Source organism: Pocillopora damicornis, chromosome 14 (genome assembly GCF_964200805.1).
Source record: "Pocillopora damicornis chromosome 14, jaPocDami1.2, whole genome shotgun sequence".
NCBI lineage: Eukaryota > Metazoa > Cnidaria > Anthozoa > Scleractinia > Pocilloporidae > Pocillopora > Pocillopora damicornis.
Window position 1 is genome coordinate 4,689,798 of NC_142683.1, and position 19,838 is coordinate 4,709,635.

General features: G+C 38.6%; 3 protein-coding genes and 2 pseudogenes across 4 annotated transcripts; 2 read left to right on the top strand and 3 right to left on the bottom strand.

Moving 5' to 3' along the window:
- Positions 1–1,253, bottom strand: LOC149034103 (pyroglutamylated RF-amide peptide receptor-like; annotated as a pseudogene).
- LOC149034104 (pyroglutamylated RF-amide peptide receptor-like) lies at positions 424–7,369 on the top strand. The gene is made up of 3 exons (XM_089193840.1): positions 424–1,282; positions 1,736–1,748; positions 5,610–7,369. Exons 1-3 carry the CDS (start codon positions 1,236–1,238, stop codon positions 6,645–6,647), a joined length of 1,098 nt encoding a protein of 365 aa, XP_089049966.1. The 5' UTR covers positions 424–1,235; the 3' UTR covers positions 6,648–7,369.
- Positions 7,370–8,414: 1,045 nt separating this feature from the next.
- On the bottom strand, positions 8,415–9,669 carry LOC149034105 (pyroglutamylated RF-amide peptide receptor-like). Its single transcript, XM_089193979.1, has one exon. The coding sequence runs from the start codon at positions 9,518–9,520 to the stop codon at positions 8,435–8,437; it is 1,086 nt and encodes a 361-aa protein (XP_089050105.1). The 5' UTR covers positions 9,521–9,669; the 3' UTR covers positions 8,415–8,434.
- Positions 9,670–14,110: 4,441 nt separating this feature from the next.
- On the top strand, positions 14,111–15,330 carry LOC149034106 (pyroglutamylated RF-amide peptide receptor-like). Its single transcript, XM_089193980.1, has one exon. The coding sequence runs from the start codon at positions 14,197–14,199 to the stop codon at positions 15,211–15,213; it is 1,017 nt and encodes a 338-aa protein (XP_089050106.1). The 5' UTR covers positions 14,111–14,196; the 3' UTR covers positions 15,214–15,330.
- Positions 15,331–16,601: 1,271 nt separating this feature from the next.
- LOC149034107 (QRFP-like peptide receptor) lies at positions 16,602–18,235 on the bottom strand (annotated as a pseudogene). Its single transcript, XR_016182962.1, has one exon. The product of XR_016182962.1 is annotated as a QRFP-like peptide receptor (transcript).
- Positions 18,236–19,838: the final 1,603 nt, after the last annotated feature.

Here is a 19,838-nt window from a genome sequence, read left to right on the forward strand (position 1 = left end):
TGAAGAAAGCAAATATTTCTTCATTTCTGATCGACCTGCTGTCTTCGTATCGAAGTTTGCCACGTTCTTGTTTGTAAACGTATCTCGTCATCGGGACTAATCCGGTGATTACGGGACGATTTACAGCAGCAACAACAATAACAACAACAACAAGCAAATTTGATGCTATTTTTCCTAAATTCAGGGCAAAAAAAAAGCGTATACAGCAGTACTAACACAAGAGCTTGATGCCGGTGCGATAAACATGAACCATATCATTAAAAAATATTTCGTCACTCCAGGCACTCCGTCAAAAACTTGAAATTTATCTAACATGTTGCCCAAAATACTTGGTCCCCAGCAAAGAACGAAGCCAAACACGGCTACAACCAACAAGCGAATAGATTTTGACTTGTGTTTCGCCACAGCGCTGTGAATAGCTCCATTTTTGCTTCTGTTCCACAAGCGAACTACAATTCTTGTGTACGCAACTGCTATATAGGAAAGAGGCATGATAAACGCCACAAAAAAATAAATCGTCTCAGAAAGCTGAATTTGCCGAGTAGATCGCGATGTGTCGCAGAACATATACTGTCTACATGAATCACTGTTGTTTTCTGCCCGACAATAGTTCACAGTCCGTACCTTCACACTGTGAACAAACGAAATGGAAGATAACACAGCATAGGCCCAAATGACTCCAGTCATTATTAAATATGAACGAAGGGGTTTGTAAATCAGACTCTTAAAAGGCTGTAAGATGTTTTTGAGTCTATCCCACGCAATAGCAGCTAACGTGCTAAAAATAGCGGCTGGGCATGCGCGGTCGACAAAGGCAAACGCCTTACAAGACTGAATATCTCCTTTAAACAGACCCCTGTAAAAATTCATGACGATTACAAGATGAAACAGTAGATGAGTCACAGATAAATGAAAAAGTAAAAAGCTGGCAAAATTTTTCCTTAGTTGTCCACTTCGTAACATTACGTAGATGACAAAAATGTCTAACACGCCGCCGACTCCGAACACGACGACGTAGACAAGCAAAGAAAACATTTCAATTTTATCTGTCCATGAACCGGAGTACTCTGTGCCATTAAAAGTCAAATTTCCAAATGTCGCATTCATTGTCTCTTCGAGTTTTATCAAATATCCATTAAACCACTCACGGATCGCGAGTTTCGTACAAAAACGAATCCGGTTATGCTGCCGAGGAAAACTTGTCCTTGCGCAAGCTGTTGTCAAAATGATTACCAATGATCTTGGAAATGACAAGTGCGCCCTTTAAAAAGGACAAAAATGGGTTTTAGGTGAGAATGTTAACAATTTATTTCTTGAAAGCCTTATACTGCAAGACAAGCACCACTTATTGGACCGACTTGCGCAAAAAGAAGAACAACTGAAATAACGTTTCCATGATTAAAAATCTACTATTTACAGTAGCCGTTTTTTTGTCAATGTGATTTAAAATATGTGTGTTATTGTGCGGAATGATTGGTAATTAAATTTCAAAAAATTAAAACCTCATGTTGCTTACCAGTCGGTGGAAGTGGAGAAAGAACATGTGATAGACACGTTCCAAGCCAGAAAAATAATTCAAATGTCAAACTTCTCTGTTTAAAAGCTTCCCCCTGTTTAGGCAGAATATGAACTTCTGATAATATAGCATGGGATCTTTAATTAAGTCAATAAGATGCCAAGAAGATGTCAAAAAGATGTTAATAAGATGTTCCCGCGCGCAACTTTCTTGTCTTAGGCTTAGGCTTATGGTAAGAGAGGATAATTGTTCGAACACTACTATGATTATGCAAAACGAAGACACTGATAAAATTCAAAAAAATATTTCAAGGTAAACCTCGGTGGGAGGTGTTTTAATAACTTTATTGATTAACTGGCTTCGTCAGTTGCGTATTTGTCATTAGGAGGTTTTTGTCGTGGCTTAGAAAAATCAAACACGATTACTGTTCTCGATACTATAGAGAACCATTGTAAGATGAACTTAGGATTTTTTTCGTCCTTCAAAAAAAAAACTAAGGAACTCTCTGTCGTACAAGTTCCTTCGGTGAGACAGTTATTAAAGCCCATTGTTGACAGATGTCAGGTCCATTTAAATGCACGAGATATCTAGCTTTTAGTTGTTGGTTTTAGTAAATTTAAAAGTCTGATGCAGTTGTTTATTTAGCTGCCACAAAGGAAGTAAAAGCATTCGTCCATTAAACGCAAATGCAAGAAATTAAAACCGAACTTGCTGTGTGACAAAGAAATACGACTTCCACCCAGGTAGATTTGTCTTAATTAATTTTATTTAATTTTCTTAGTTAATTTTCTTTCTGAATTTATTTTCTTTCTTTTTCTTCTCTTTTTTCTCAATTCCTAGAGAGATTTTGACCATGGAGAGTTCAGGATTACTTTAGTTTTGCTTTAGAGCACTTTTCGGTTGAGCGTTGTAAAACCAAAACCACAGTAATCCCAACAACTAATACTAAGGAACAAAAATACCTTCAAGAACCAACGAAAACTTCAAAAAGAAAAACTAAGCAAACTGTCCAAAGCGCGGGAAAACGCGGATGACCAAATCGTGATTGGTTTTAGTTTTGCATCTGATTGGTTGGGAGGTTAGCGCAGGTTTTCTGAACCAATCACAGAGCAAAGAGAAGCCGAATCGACGCAGATTAGACACTCAAATGAAAATTGTACTATTTCACTCTTAGATGTGCCAACTTCCTCTAAACCAACCAGATTCAAAGCTAAAACCAACTGTGACTTGGTCACACGCGTTTTTCCGAGTATCAGGTAGAATGTCAGTTTTAATTGATTGGCGTTTTTCCTTTGTTTTGATCCTTTGGTTCGTTGTGTTTGCTTTGGGTTTGGTTTTACGAAACTTGGTCGGAATTCGTCTTTTCCATCCAAATTACTTTTTGGTCTGTTCTTACTTTGGAGGAGTTTTTATTCCTTGCAAATTAGAGCGTAAGTAATCATAGCGGCCGATCAGGAGAAAGGAAAATACACTCAAGAGCCAATCAGAGCTCAAAGTAAAAGCAGGCAAACTACCTAAAGCGCGGGAAAACGCGGGCGACCAAGTGGTAATTGGTTTAGGCTATGTATCTGATTGGTTGAGAGGGTGGTGCGAGTTTCTTGGACCAATCACAGAGCAAAGTGAAGCAAGACCAATGCACTCCCGGATTACTTTCGAAACTTGCTTGAAAATTTCTCAATTGTAGTGTGAAGGTTTTATGCTGATTTTGACCAATTAATTACGTTTCCTAAATGATCCAAAATTTCGAGACACATTTCGTTCTGGTTTCGCCGCATGTTTTTGTGAAGGAGTCGAACGACAAGTAATTTCCGCTTTTTTTTTCGAATAAGAATAATCTTATCTTGGTCAATAAAAGATCCAGAAAGTTTCGGTCCAAAGACACAGGCCCAAACCTAAGACAACAAATAACTTGATAAGGCACAAATTAATTACGCACAAATTAATTACGCACAAATTTATTACGCACAAATTAATTACGCACAAATTAATTACGCACAAATTAATTACGCACAAATTAATAACGCACAATGGCGCAAAGCGCTACCAACAGTATTTATCGCTCTTCTCCTAACTTCATCCGGTAAGCTTGATCGTAAGTAAGAATTTATCTCTGATCCGTAAATATTGAAAAACTTGTAAGGGAAAAAAGGGTTTTTTCAATTGGGGCTTAGAACAGACACAAAAAGCCTTCGTCATTTCAATTTAAGATCAATTCGTAATATCATCAATTGCACAGGTAAAACTATATGACAAATGAGTTTCTCTTACCCTGAAGCTAGCAGTGACTTCTATGTAGATTGAACATCTTATGATGCGAGGAGCCAATTTATTTGTGGCACCGAAGACAAAGGTTCATCTTTTCGAAATTTGTTATTTTACCTAATAATATTTGTTTTTTAAGTCTGCCTAACAGCTGAAAAAAGAAATGATCTGAACGTTTTAGCGCTAAAAGGTAAACAAAAATCTTTTCAACTAACGGTTAGTGGAAGTAATAATTTTGATAAAAGCGTTTCAAGCATTTCTCTGGCTTTTTTTTTGTCTGAGTTCAAATTAAACGTAGAAGACGCAGTTCCTTCTAGTAGGGACTATTGATTTCTTAACTAATGATTTCTCTTTTTTTTTTTCAGCAACATGAATTCACTTATCTCCTAGAACAGAAATCTAGTATATCGAAGCATCTTCTCTTCACTCCCCTCCCTCCCCCTCCCCGATTCCGATTCCTGTATTGGAGTAAATTGTAACAATTTTCCAAGGTGTTTGATCGGCAAAGTTTAGTAATAGGTAATAAACCTCTGTGCGAGAAAGCAAATGGGGGCGGAAAGACTAGTGACTAGAGGTCGGCCCATTACCCTTCACGAAAATGGATCAATGTCAGTATCTGAGAAACTGTGCACCTACTTTTCCCCTGAGCCAACATTTACCTTAGCTCGTTATGAGTTGACTTCTGTTTGGTTAGGGGAGGGGTAGGTGCGCAGATGCTCAGATACTGACATTGATGCGCGAAAACATACAAACAAATCTCTAAATGGTTCAACTGAACTCTTTCACTAGATAAAGACAAATTGCGTTAAACAGGGCGCATTCTGATTCAGTATTATGAGTCGAAGCCGGCCAATCAGAACACAGTTAAAAACAGCCAGCTATCGAGGACGCGAACTTAATACTTTAATGCTGCTATAAGCAAAAACCCGCGGCCAGTGACTGCGTCACAAATGCATTCTTATGAAAAGATGGATATTTCTTTTTATGGGAGGGAGTAGGAGGTTTTTAAACAGTTGAAATACACCAAATTTGGAGATCAGAAATCATCTCTTGTAGCTGCTTTTATTTCCCTAAAAATTGTCTGATGAGTTTGTTGATCCAGAAACGCAGGAAAAACGCGGGTGATCAAGTCGCGATTGGTTCTTGTTTTGCATCTGATTACGTTGAGAGAATGGTGCGAGTTTTCCAGACCAATCACAGAACTCTGAAAGACAACACTTACGTCAGTCTGGATTACTTTTGACACTTAATGGAGATTTGCCTTAATGGCTTGCTAAACTTGGATGTATGCTTACCAGAAACGGTAATTTGGTATTATCAACCGAGTTGCTAATGTAAATTGGCCACCGTTTAAAAGACTTTCTCGAGTTGATGTTATGAGCGTTCGCCCTTCGTCAGAGCGAAGGGCTAACGAAGGTTTTTGATAAGGGGCTGACGCTCGTAACGTCACCTTTAGAAACTCTTTACGTTGTCCAATTTACATCATCAACTCAGTTAAAATTAGTTAAACCCAATTATCTTGTGCTACCAACCACTGACGCAGCACCACAGTTTCTTTAGGAAGTTACCCATTTTAATAAAAGGAAAAGCTTTGACCTCGCTCTGGTCCTGTTTTCCGACTAAGAGCAGCTTATCAACTCGCGTTTTGTTTGATGTCAAGTCTGTTGTTTTAGTGCAGGTACATTATGAAAAAGAAATAATAATTTTGATCTAAAATGTAAATTTATAGTTTTTTGTTTTTTTTTCAATTTCTTTGCTGGCAAGCTTTCAGTCCTCTCTATACTATCACGATCGAAGTACTTTGAAGGTGATAAACTGTCAGTGTTGAAAGACAACGGTCTTTTACGAAGAAATGAATCAAACGTTAGCAAACTGGTCAAAGCCCGTATCACTTAATTCTTCGGAAACGCATCTTAATCATGCAAGCTTTACTCTATGGCCGTTGATCATCTATTACGTGTTGCTTTTCTCAGGTGCAGTTTTAAACTCTGTAGTTATATATGTCATGCTTCGAAGTGGTAAGGCACGGCGAAATATTTCAAGCTTTTTGATTTGCCATTTGTCCTTCACCCATCTGCTGTTTCACTTCGTCATTCCGATGTCACAGCTAGTCCAGTCACTTTTCTTGCTATCATCTACATCATGCAAAGCTTCAGTACTCGTCAGCTACACCTCTGCAGCGGCCATTTTTAGTAGTTTGGCTGCTATTGCGTGGGACCGACACAGAAACGTATTACGGCCTTTTCAAAGCTTATCACCCAGAAAACTGAAGACATTCCTATTCTTGGTTTCCTCGATTTGGTGTTACGCCTTCATAACATCTCTCCCGTTTTTGTACAGCGTCAAGAGCTCCTCTGGAGTAATTTGCTCCCAAGAAAACAATGGCACTGAAAGTTGTAGAGATTATAGCTACTGCACGTTACCTGCAGACTGGAAAGATCAGCTTACAAGAACCTTCTACTTTGTGGTGGCGTTTGCCGCTCCTTTGTTGTACACGTTTTTCGCCTACGCAAGGATCGTCGTAAGTTTATGGAACAGAAGCAAAAATGGAACAATTCACAAGGCAGTTGCTAAGGCCAAAATGAAATCAACTCGCTTAATGGTCGCTGCTGTCCTAGTTTTTGTGGTCTGCTATACGCCAACCTTAGTATTGCTATTACTGGAGGTGTATAGCATATTAGAAAATTTATCGTCTGAATATTATTTCATAGTTTATTTTTGGTGTATAATTTTGGAGACATCTAGCTCTTCTATAAACCCTGTCATCTACGCATTTCTGAGCCCTGAATTCAGAAGAGGAGTTCTCAGACATTGTTGCTTCTGTTGTTCAAGCCATTGTCCTTTGAGTCGCGTGGAGCCTGTCATCTAATATGGACGAATCAGAGTATTTTGCTTTGCCGCGTATGTTCGTACTGCATGCATATTTTTGGAGTCACAGGACAAAGCGGCAACGTGCGTGGACCACTTGAGCGACTGGTGACACGTATAAGGCCCAAGGAATTATGGAAGCAAGACACGTCAGTATTTTGGCGTCTGTCTGGTCTCTGTCATAAACTGAAAATATCCTCATGTTTGTGCACGCACGGCATCTCTGTATTTAGGTGTACTCCGCTGACCAAGAAGCAACAACAGGCGTGGTGTGAGAGTGAGTATTACATGTAACGGGCATGAAACGTGAGGGAACATGGAAGATGAAGAATTAATTCTGCATTCCTTCTGGTGCATTCCACTGTAGTTTGGTATAACTTAAGGGAATTTTGATATATCCGAAAAAAAAGTCCAATCGGTCTTCCTTACGACTCTCACAGACATTAGATGCTTAAGAAGACCTTCCTTACTTAGATGCCTTACCCCCGCTTTAAAATATTTGCTCTTCTAAGACAAAGTGAGATAAGCTATTATTAAGACTGAATTGGAGTGTTACGAGAATATCGTTATCAATTCCCAAAACTATTCATCCAAGGGTCCTGAGAAGCCTGAGATGAAATAAAATCGTAACGGGCACCATTATGAATCCTGACGAAAAATGAGGTCTTAAAATTGAGGTACGGTAAAAAAATGTACTTTTGTTAAAGTGATTCTTGCAAAATAAACAAATGCGTTGAGATACAGGGGTTTCTAGCAACCTCAGCCATTTTACCATACTTTTGTAATTTCCTGCAGGTTTATTTCTCTGGCCCGTACCAGTACCCATTTGTTGGGGACAATTTGCAGAGAGCTTTTTTGACGCGTAGTTTCAGAACACAACGCTTTAATGCAGAACATCTTATGCTTGTGCACATTTTCAAATACAGACATTTCCACCCTTTGTGACATTTGTTTAGCCTCGAATTGATCTACGCCTACGGTAAAAAATATTCTGTGCGATAAACGGTGAGGAAAGTACAAAACTGCAACAAACGAACATTGCATTCACAGTCCCCGGCACGAAACTACTCTTATACAAAACCATGTGCTACTAAGCCACGTGACCAAATCAATATCAGTTCGCATTTCGTTCATTCGGTCGCTAGTCGGCCCCAACACCATTATTTACAAGCGCGGTAATACTTCGGTGAATTATATAGTGTATCACAAAAATGCGATTGAACCGTTAAAAACAAGGCTCCAAAATTGTAGGTCGCCCATTGGATCACTCACAGTTTCTTTGGAAACTTATCCTTATATTCATTGGAAGAATTAGCCTAATAGGATTTTTTTTCCTGCGTGCAACCCGCCTACAATATCCTTCATTAATATCTAACAAAGAATCTTTTGCAACAACCTAGTTTACGTTCTTGTCACAGAGATATTTGTTTGATCACCTAAATGCTAATCTTTTTCTGTATTTATGACTAACTTATACACCAATTTCTTAAATTTTATTGTCCTGTAATAAGCTATAGACAAAACTGCCGACAGCAGTCTCAAGCTCAGAGTCAATACTGCTTCGTGTCTTGAAGTCGTTTGACGTCATTCCTAGCTACGTTAAATATGGGAAAACACAATGTACTCCTACTCCTACAATCTTCCTCTGTAATGCAACTGAGGTATGAAGGTTGCCTTATGCGGGTGCTTTACATGTTTACGAACATGACGTGTCTATCTCACGCTTATACCACTGACATGGATCCCAAATTATTCGGGGCTCAACCACTGAAGAAAGCAAATATTTCTTTATTTCTGATCGACCTGCTGTCTTCGTATCAAAGTTTGCCACGTTCTCGTTTGTAAACGTATCTCGTCATCGGGACTAATCCGGTGATTACGAGACGATTTACAGCAGCAGCAACAATAACAACAACAACAAGCAAATTTGATGCTATTTTTCCTAAATTCAGGGCAAAAAGAAGCGTATACAGCAGTACTAACACAAGAGCTTGATGCCGGTGCGATAAACATGAACCATATCATTAAAAGATATTTCGTCACTCCAGGCACTCCGTCAAAAACTTGAAATTTATCTAACATGCTGCCCAAAATACTTGGTCCCCAGCAAAGAACGAAGCCAAACACGGCTACAACCAACAAGCGAATAGATTTTGACTTGTGTTTCGCCACAGCGCTGTGAATAGCTCCATTTTTGCTTCTGTTCCACAAGCGAACTGCAATTCTTGTGTACGCAACTGCTATATAGGAAAGAGGCATGATAAACGCCACAAAAAAATAAATCGTCTCAGAAAGCTGAATTTGCCGAGTAGATCGCGATGTGTCGCAGAACATATACTGTCTACATGAATCACTGTTGTTTTCTGCCCGACAATAGTTCACAGTCCGTACCTTCACACTGTGAACAAACGAAATGGAAGATAACACAGCATAGGCCCAAATGACTCCAGTCATTATTAAATATGAACGAAGGGGTTTGTAAATCAGACTCTTAAAAGGCTGTAAGATGTTTTTGAGTCTATCCCACGCAATAGCAGCTAACGTGCTAAAAATAGCGGCTGGGCATGCGCGGTCGACAAAGGCAAACGCCTTACAAGACTGAATATCTCCTTTAAACAGACCCCTGTAAAAATTCATGACGATTACAAGATGAAACAGTAGATGAGTCACAGATAAATGAAAAAGTAAAAAGCTGGCAAAATTTTTCCTTAGTTGTCCACTTCGTAACATTACGTAGATGACAAAAATGTCTAACACGCCGCCGACTCCGAACACGACGACGTAGACAAGCAAAGAAAACATTTCAATTTTATCTGTCCATGAACCGGAGTACTCTGTGCCATTAAAAGTCAAATTTCCAAATGTCGCATTCATTGTCTCTTCGAGTTTTATCAAATATCCATTAAACCACTCACGGATCGCGAGTTTCGTACAAAAACGAATCCGGTTATGCTGCCGAGGAAAACTTGTCCTTGCGCAAGCTGTTGTCAAAATGATTACCAATGATCTTGGAAATGACGAGTGCGCCCTTTAAAAAGGACAAAAATGGGTTTTAGGTGAGAATGTTAACAATTTATTTCTTGAAAGCCTTATACTGCAAGACAAGCACCACTTATTGGACCGACTTGCGCAAAAAGAAGAACAACTGAAATAACGTTTCCATGATTAAAAATCTACTATTTACAGTAGCCGTTTTTTTGTCAATGTGATTTAAAATATGTGTGTTATTGTGCAGAATGATTGGTAATTACATTTCAAAAAATTAAAACCTCATGTTGCTTACCAGTCGGTGGAAGTGGAGAAAGAACATGTGATAGACACGTTCCAAGCCAGAAAAATAATTCAAATGTCAAACTTCTCTGTTTAAAAGCTTCCCCCTGTTTAGGCAGAATATGAACTTCTGATAATATAGCATGGGATCTTTAATTAAGTCAATAAAATGTCAAGAAGATGTCAAAAAGATGTTAATAAGATGTTCCCGCGCACAACTTTCTTGTCTTAGGCTTAGGCTTATGGTAAGAGAGGATAATTGTTCGAACACTACTATGATTATGCAAAACGAAGACACTGATAAAATTCAAAAAAATATTTCAAGGTAAACCTCGGTGGGAGGTGTTTTAATAACTTTATTGATTAACTGGCTTCGTCAGTTGCGTATTTGTCATTAGGAAGTTTTTGTCGTGGCTTAGAAAAATCAAACACGATTACTGTTCTCGATACTATAGAGAACCATTGTAAGATGAACTTAGGATTTTTTTCGTCCTTAAAAAAAAAAACTAAGGAACTCTCTGTCGTACAAGTTCCTTCGGTGAGACAGTTATTAAAGCCCATTGTTGACAGATGTCAGGTCCATTTAAATGCACGAGATATCTAGCTTTTAGTTGTTGGTTTTAGTAAATTAAATGTCTGGTACAGTTGTTTATTTAGCTGCTACAAAGGAAGTAAAAACGTGCCCATTAAACGCAAATGTAAGAAATTAAAACCGAACTTGCTGTGTGACAAAGAAATACGACTACCGCCCAGGTAGATTTGTCTTAATTAATTTTATTTCATTTTCTTAGTTAATTTTCTTTCCAAATTAATTTCCTCTCTTTTTTTTCTCTATTTTCTTGATTCCTAGAGAGATTTTTATTATGGAGAGTTCAGGATTACTTTAGTTTTGCTTTAGAGCACTTTTCGGTTGAGCGTTGTAAAACCAAAACCACAGTAATCCCAACAACTATTAGTAAGGAACAAAAATACCCTCAAGAACCAATGAGAACTTCAAAAGAAAAACTGAGCAAACTGCCCAAAGTGCGGGAAAACGCGGATGACCAAATGGTGATTGGTTTTAGTTTTACATCTGATTGGTTGGGAAGTTAGCGCGGGTTTTCTGAACCAATCATAGAGCAAAGAGAAGCCGAATTGACGCAGATTAGACACTCAAATGAAAATTGTACTATTTCACTCTTAGATGTGCCAACGTCCTCTAAACCAACCAAATTCAAAGCTGAAAGCAACTGTGACTTGGTCACACGCGTTTTTCCGAGCATCAGGTAGAATGTCAGTTTTAATTTAGTTTTAATTCGTCTTTTCCATCCAAATTACTTTTTGGTCTGTTCTTACTTTGGAGGAGTTTTTGTTCCTTGCAAATTAGAGCGTAAGTAATCATAACGGCCGATCGAAGAAAGGAAAATAAACTCAAGAGCCAATCAGAGCTCAAAGTAAAAGCAGGCAAACTACCTAAAGCGCGGGAAAACGCGGGCGACCAAGCGGTAATTGAATAAAGGGGTAAGTTTCTAAAGAAACTGTGGTGCTGCGTCGGTGGGAGAGTATAGCAGGTAATTTAGTGTTAACAATTGGGTTGAAAACGTAAATTAGCCACCGTAAAGGGTAAAAAAGCTGACGTTTCTAGCGTTAGCCCTTCGTCCTTCGTTCTGACGAAGGGCTAACGCTCGAAACGTCAGTTTTTTTAACCTTTTACGGTGGCTAATTTACGTTTTCAACTCAGTTGTTAACACTAAATGACAAGTGGTAATTGGTTTAGGCCATGTATCTGATTGGTCGAGAGGGTGGTGCGAGTTTCTTGGACCAATCACAGAGCAAAGTGAAGCAAGACCAATGTACTCCCGGATTACTTTTGAAACTCATTTGAAAATTTCTCAATTTTAGGGTGAAGGTTTTATGTTGATTTTGACCAATTAATTACATTTCCAAAATGATCCAAAATCTCGAGGCGCATTTCGTTCTGGTTTCGCTGCATTTATTTGTGAAGGAATCGAACGACAGGTAATTTTCGCTTTTTTTTTCATATAAGAATAACCTTATCTTGGTCAATAAAAGATCCAGAAAATCTCGGTCCAAAGATACAGGCCCAAAACTAAGACAACAAACAACTTGATAAGGCATAAATTAATTACGCACAAATTCATAACGCACAATGGCGCAAAGCGCTACCAACAGTATTTATCGCTCTTCTCCTAACTTCATCCGGTAAGCTTTATCATAAGTAAGAATTTATCTCTGATCCGTAAATATTGAAAAACTTGTAAGGGAAAAAAGTGTTTCGAATTGGGCTAAGAACAGACACACAAAAAGCCTTCGTCATTTCAGTTTAAGATATATTCGTAATATTATCAATTGCACAGGTAAAACTATATGATAAATGAGTTTCTCTTACCCTGAAGCTAGCAGTGACTTCTATGTAGATTGAACATCTTATGATGCGAGGAGCCAATTTATTTGTGGCACCGAAGACAAGGGTTCATCTTTTCGAAATTTGTTATTTTACCTGATAATATTTGTTTTTTAAGTCTGCCAAACAGCTGAAAAAAGAAATGATCTGAACCTTTTAGCGCTAAAAGATGAACAAAAATCTTTTCAACTAACGGTTAGTGGAAGTAATAATTTTGATAAAAGCGTTTCAAGCATTTCTCTGGCTTTTTTTTTGTCTGAGTTCAAATTGAACGTAGAAGACGTAGTTCCTTCTGGCAGGGACTATTGATTTCTTAACCAATGATTTCTCTTTTTTTTTCCACAACATGAATTCACTTATCTCCTAGAACAGAAATCTATATATCGAAGCATCTTCTCTTCACTCCCCTCCCCCCCCCCCTCCCCGATTCCGATTCCTGTATTGGAGTAAATTGTAACAATTTTCCAAGGTGTTTGATCGGCAAAGTTTAGTAATAGATATTAAACCTCTGTGCAAGAAAGCAAATGGGGGCGAAAAAGACTAGTGACTAGGGGCCGGCCCATTACCCTTTGTGAAAATGGATCAATGTCAGTATCTGAGAAACTGTGCACCTGCTTTTCCCCTGAGCCAACATTTTCCATTAGCTTGTTATGAGTTGACTTCTGTTTGGTTAGAGGAGGGGTAGGTGCGAAGATGCTCAGATACTGACATTGATGCGCGAAAACATACAAACAAATCTCTAAATGGTTCAACTGAACTCTTTCACGAGATAAAGACAAATTGCGTTAAACAGGGAGCATTCTGATTCAGTATTATGAGTCGAAGCCGGCCAATCAGAACACAGTTAAAAACAGCCAGCTATCGAGGACGCGAACTTAATACTTTAATGCTGTTATAGGCAAAAAACCGCGGCCAGCGACTGCATCACAAATGCATTCTTATGAAAAGATGGATATTTCTTTTTATGGGAGGGAGTAGGAGGTTTTTAAACAGTTGAAATACACCAAATTTGGAGATCAGAAATCATCTCTTGTAGCTGCTTTTATTTCCCTAAAAATTGTCTGATGAGTTTGTTGATCTAGAAGCGCAGGAAAAACGTGGGTGATCAAGTCGCGATTGGTTCTTGTTTTGCATCTGATTACGTTGAGAGAATGGTGCGAGTTTTCCAGACCAATCACAGAACTCTGAAAGACAAAACGTACGTCAGTCTGGATTACTTTTGACATTTAATGGAGATTTGCCTTAATGGCTTGCTAAACTTGGATGCATATAACGAGCTTACCAGAAACGGTAATTTGGTTTTATCAACCGAGCTGCTAATGTAAATTGGCCACCGTTTAAAAGACTTTCTCAAGTTGATGTTATGAGCGTTCGCCCTTCGTCAGAGCGAAGGGCTAACGAAGGTTTTTGATAAGGGGCTGACGCTCCTAACGTCAGCTTTAGAAACTCTTTACGTTGTCCAATTTACATCATCAACTCAGTTGAAATTAGTTAAACCCAATTATCTTGTGCTACTACCCACTGACGCAGCACCACAGTTTCTTTAGGAAGTTACCCATTTTAATAAAAGGAAAAGCTTTGACCTCGCTCTGGTCCTGTTTTCCGACTAAGAGCAGCTTATCAACTAGCGTTTTGTCTTGTGTCAAGTCTGTTGTTTTAAGATGCGCAATAAAGTGCAGGTACATTATGAAAAGTAAATAATAATTTTGATCTAAAATGTAAATTTATAGTTTTTTTTTTTTTTCAATTTCTTTGCTTGCAAGCTTTCATTCCGCTCTGTACTATCACGATCGAAATACGTTAAAGGTTATAAACTGTGAGTGTTGAAAGACAACGGTTCAGTAGAGTTCAAAGACTAACGATCTTTTACGAAGAAATGAATCAAACGTTAACAAACTGGTCAAAGCCCGTATCACTTAATTCTTCGGAAACGCATCTTAATCATGCAAGCTTTACTCGATGGCCGTTGATCATCTATTACGTGTTGCTTTCCTCAGGTGCAATTTTAAACTCTGTAGTTATATACGTCATGCTTCGAAGTGGTAAGGCACGGCGAAATATTTCAAGCTTTTTGATTTGCCATTTGTCCTTCACCCATCTGCTGTTTCACTTTGTCATTCCGATGTCACAGCTAGTCCAGTCACTTTTCTTGCTATCATCTACATCATGCAAAGCTTCGGTACTCGTCAGCTACACCTCTGCGGCGGCCATTTTTAGTAGTTTGGCTGCTATTGCGTGGGATCGACACAGAAACGTATTACGGCCTTTTCAAAGCTTATCACCTAGAAAACTGAACACATTCCTATTCTTGGTTACCTCGATTTGGTGTTACGCCTTCATGACATCTCTCCCGTTTTTGTACAGCATCAAGAGTTCCTCTGGAGTAATTTGCTCCCAAGAAAACAATGGCACTGAAAGTTGTAGAGATTATAGCTACTGCACGTTACCTGCAGACTGGAAAGATCAGCTTACAAGAACCTTCTACTTTGTGGTGGCGTTTGCCGCTCCTTTGTTGTACACGTTTTTCGCCTACGCAAAGATCGTCGTAAGTTTATGGAACAGAAGCAAAAATGGAACAATTCACAAGGCAGTTGCTAAGGCCAAAATGAAATCAACTAGCTTAATGATCGCTGCTATCCTAGTTTTTGTGGTCTGCTATGCGCCAACCTTAGTATTGCTATTACTGGAGGTGTATAGCATATTAGAAAATTTATCGTCTGAATATTATTTCATAGTTTATTTTTGGTGTATAATTTTGCAGACGTCTAGCTCTTCTATAAACCCTGTCATCTACGCATTTCTGAGCCCTGAATTCAGGAGAGGAGTTCTCAGACATTGTTGCTTCTGTTGTTCAAGCCATTGTCCTTTGAGTCGCGTGGAGCCTGTCATCTAATATGGACGAATCAGAGTAGAAAATAAACAATAAACGGAACAGCAGCTTTTCCGCGTATGTTCGTACTGCATGCGTGCGTGGACCACTTAAGCGACTGGTGACAAGTATAAGGCCCAAGGAATTATGGAACCAAGACACGTCAATATTTTGGCGTCCTCTGGTCTCTGTCACAAACTGAAGATATCCTTATGCTTGTGCACGCACCGCACTGTATTGAGGTGCGCTCCGTTGACCAAGAAGCAACAACAGGTGCGGTGTGGGAGTGACTATTAACGGGCATGAAACGTGAGGGAACATGGAAGATGGAAGAATTAATTCTGCATTCCCTCTTGTGCATCCCATTTCTTTTGGTATAACTTAAGGGAATTTTAATATATCAGAAAAAAAAAGTCAATCGGTCTTCCTTACAACTCTCACAGACATTAGATGCTTAAGAAGACCTTCCTTACTTAGATGCCTCACCCCCGCTTAAAAATATTTGCTCTTCTAAGACAAAATGAAATAAGCTATTATTAAGACTGAATCGGAGTGTTACGAGAATATCGTCATCAATTCCCAAAACTATTTATCCATGGGTCTTGAGAAGCCTAAGATGAATTGAAATCCTAACCAAGATGAAGAGATGAAGATGAATTATAAATCCTAATGAAAAATAGTGCACATGAGGTCTTAAAATTGAGGTACGCAAAAAAATGTACTTTTGTTAACGCAATTCTAGCAAAATAGACAAATGGATTGAGATACAGAGGTCTATAGCAACCCCAGTCATTTTACCATACTTATTTAGTTTTCTGCAGGTATATTTCTCTGGCCCGTACCAGTACCCGTTTGTTGGGGACAATTCGCAAAGAGCTTTTTTTGACGCGTGGTTGTAGAACACAACGCTTTAATCCAGATCATCTCATGCTTGTGCACAACCTTCAGATACAGACATTTCCACCCTTTGTGATATTTGTGTTGCCTCGAATTGATCTACGCCTATAGTAAAAAATATTCTGTGCGATAAACGGTGAGGAAAGTACAAAACTGCAACAAACGAACATAGCATTCACAGTCCCCGACACGAAACTACTCTTATACAAAACCATGTGCTACTAAGCCACGTGACCAAATCAATATCAGTTCGCATTTCGTTCATTCGGTCGCTAGTCGGCTCTAACACCATTATTTACAAGCGCGGTAATACTTCGGTGAATTATGTAGTGTATCACAAAAATGCGATTGAACCGTTAAGAACAAGGCTCCAAAATTGTAGATCGCCCATTGGATCTCTCAAATTTTCTTTGGAAACTTATCCTTATATTCATTGGAAGAATTAGCCTAATAGGATTTTTTTCCTGCGTGCAACCCGCCTACAATATCCCTCATTAATATCTAACAAAGAATCTTTTGCAACAACCCTAGTTTATGTTCTTGTCACAGAGATGTTTGTTTGATCACCTAAATGCATATTTTTTTCTGTATTTATGACTAACTTATACACCAATTTCTTAAATTTTATTGTCCTGTAATAAGTTATAGACAAAACTGCCGACAGCAGTCTCAAGCTCAGATTCAATACTGCTTCCTGTCTTGGAGTCATTTGACGTCATTCCTAGCTACGCTAAATAAGGGGAAAACATAATGTACTCCTACAATCTTCCTCTACAATGCAACTGAGGTATGAAGGTTGCCTTATGTGGGTGCTTTACATGTTTTCGAACATGACGTGTCTATCCTACGCTTATACCACTGACATGGATCCCAAATTATTCGGGGCTCAACCACTGAAGAAAGGAAATATTTCTTCATTTCTGATCGACTTGCTGTCTTCGTATCGAAGTTTGCCACGTTCTTGTTTGTAAAGGTATCTCGTCATCGGGACTAATCCGGTGATTACGGGACGATTTACAGCAGCAGCAACAACAACAACAAGAAGCAAATTTGATGCTGTTTTTCCTAAATTCAGGGCAAAAAAAAGCATACACAGCAGTACTAACACAAGAGCTTGATGCCGGTGCGATAAACATGAACCATACCATTAAAAAATAATTCGTCACTCCAAGCAATCCGTCAAAAACTTGAAATTTATCTAACATGTTGCCCAAAATACTTGGTCCCCAGCAAAGAACGAAGCCAAACACGGCTACAACCAACAAGCGAATAGATTTTGACTTGTGTTTCGCCACAGCGCTGTGAATAGCTCCATTTTTGCTTCTGTTCCACAAGCGAACTGCAATTCTTGTGTACGCAACTGCTGTATAGCAAAGAGGCATGATAAACGTTACAAAAAAATAAATCGTCTCGGAAAGCTGAATTTGCCAATTAGATTGCGATGTGTCACAGAACATATACTGTCTACATGAATCACTGTTGTTTTCTGTCTGACAATAGGTAAAAGTCTGTACCTTCACACTGTGAACAAACGAAATGGAAGATAACACAGCATAGGCCCAAATGACTCCAGTCATTATTAAATATGAACGAAGGGGTCTGGAAATCAGGCTCTTATAAAAGGCTGTAAGATGTTTTTGAGTCTATCCCACGCAATAGCAGCTAACGTGCTAAAAATAGCGGCTGGGCATGCGCGGTCGACAAAGGCAAACGCCTTACAAGACTGAATATCTCTATGAAGCAGACCCCCGTAAAAATTCATGACGATTACAAGATGAAACAGTAGATGAGTCACAGATAGATGAAAAAGTAAAAAGCTGGCAAAATTTTTCCTTAGTTGTCCACTTCGTAGCATTACGTAGATGACAAAAATGTCTAACACGCCGCCGACTCCGAACACGACGACGTAGACAAGCAAAGAAAACACTTCAATTATATGTAAGGAAGCATCTGTCCATGAACCGGAGTACTCTGTGCCATTAAAAGTCAAATTTCCAAATGTCGCATTCATTGTCTCTTAGAGTTTTATCAAATACCATTAAACCACTCACGGATCGCGAGTTTCGTACAAAAAAGAATCCGGTTATGCTGCCGAGGAAAACTTGTCCTTGCGCAAGCTGTTGTCAAAATGATTACCAATGATCTTGGAAATGACAAGTGCGCCCTGTAAAAAGGACAAAAATGGGTTTTAGGTGAGAAAGTTAACAATTTATTTCTTGAAAGCCTTATACTGCAAGACAAGCACCACTTATTGGACCGACTTGCGCAAAAAGAAGAACAACTGAAATAACGTTTCCATGAATAAAAATCTACTATTTACAATAGCCGTTTTTTTGTCAATGTGATTTAAAATATGTGTGTTATTGTGCGGAATGATTGGTAATTAAATTTCAAAAAATTAAAACCTTATGTTGCTTACCAGTCGGTGGAAGTGGAGAAAGAAGATGTGATAGAGAAGTTCCAAGCCAGAAAAATAATTCAAATGTCAAACTTCTCTGTTTAAAAGCTTCCCCCTGTTTAGGCAGAATATGAACTTCTGATAATATAGCATGGGATCTTTAATTAAGTCAATAAAATGTCAAGAAGATGTCAAAAAGATGTTAATAAGATGTTCCCGCGCGCAACTTTCTTGTCTTAGGCTTAGGCTTATGGTAAGAGAGGATAATTGTTCGAACACTACTATGATTATGCAAAACGAAGACACTGATAAAATTCAAAAAAAATATTTCAAGGTAAACCTCGGTGGGAGGTGTTTTAATAACTTTATTGATTAACTGGCTTCGTCAGTTGCGTATTTGTCATTAGGAAGTTTTTGTCGTGGCTTAGAAAAATCAAACACGATTACTGTTCTCGATACTATAGAGAACCATTGTAAGATGAACTTAGGATTTTTTTCGTCCTTCAAAAAAAAAACTAAGGAACTCTCTGTCGTACAAGTTCCTTCGGTGAGACAGTTATTAAAGTCCATTGTTGACAGATGTCAGGTCCATTTAAATGCATGAGATATCTAGCTTTTAGTTGTTGGTTTTAGTAAATTAAAAGTCTGGTACAGTTGTTTATTTAGCTGCCACAAAGGAAGTAAAAACATTCGCCCATTAAACGCAAATGCAAGAAATTAAAACCGAACTTGCTGTGTGACAAAGAAATACGACTACCGCCCAGGTAGATTTGTCTTAATTAATTTTATTTCATTTTCTTAGTTAATTTTCTTTCCAAATTAATTTCCTCTCTTTTTCTTCTCTATTTTCTTGATTCCTAGAGAGATTTTATTATGGAGAGTTCAGGATTACTTTAGTTTTGCTTTAGAGCACTTTTCGATTGAGCGTTGTAAAACCAAAACCACAGTAATCCCAACAACTATTAGTAAGGAACAAAAATACCCTCAAGAACCAATGAGAACTTCAAAAGAAAAACTAAGCAAACCGCCCAAAGTGCGGGAAAACGCGGATGACCAAATGGTGATTGGTTTTAGTTTTACATCTGATTGGTTGGGAAGTTAGCGCGGGTTTTCTGAACCAATCACAGAGCAAAGAGAAGCCGAATTGACGCAGATTAGACACTCAAATGAAAATTGTACTATTTCACTCTTAGATGTGCCAACGTCCTCTAAACCAACCAAATTCAAAGCTGAAAGCAACTGTGACTTGGTCACACGCGTTTTTCCGAGCATCAGGTAGAATGTCAGTTTTACTCGACTGGCGTTTTTCCTTTGTTTTGATCCTTTGGTTCGTTGTGTTTGCTTTGGGTTTGGT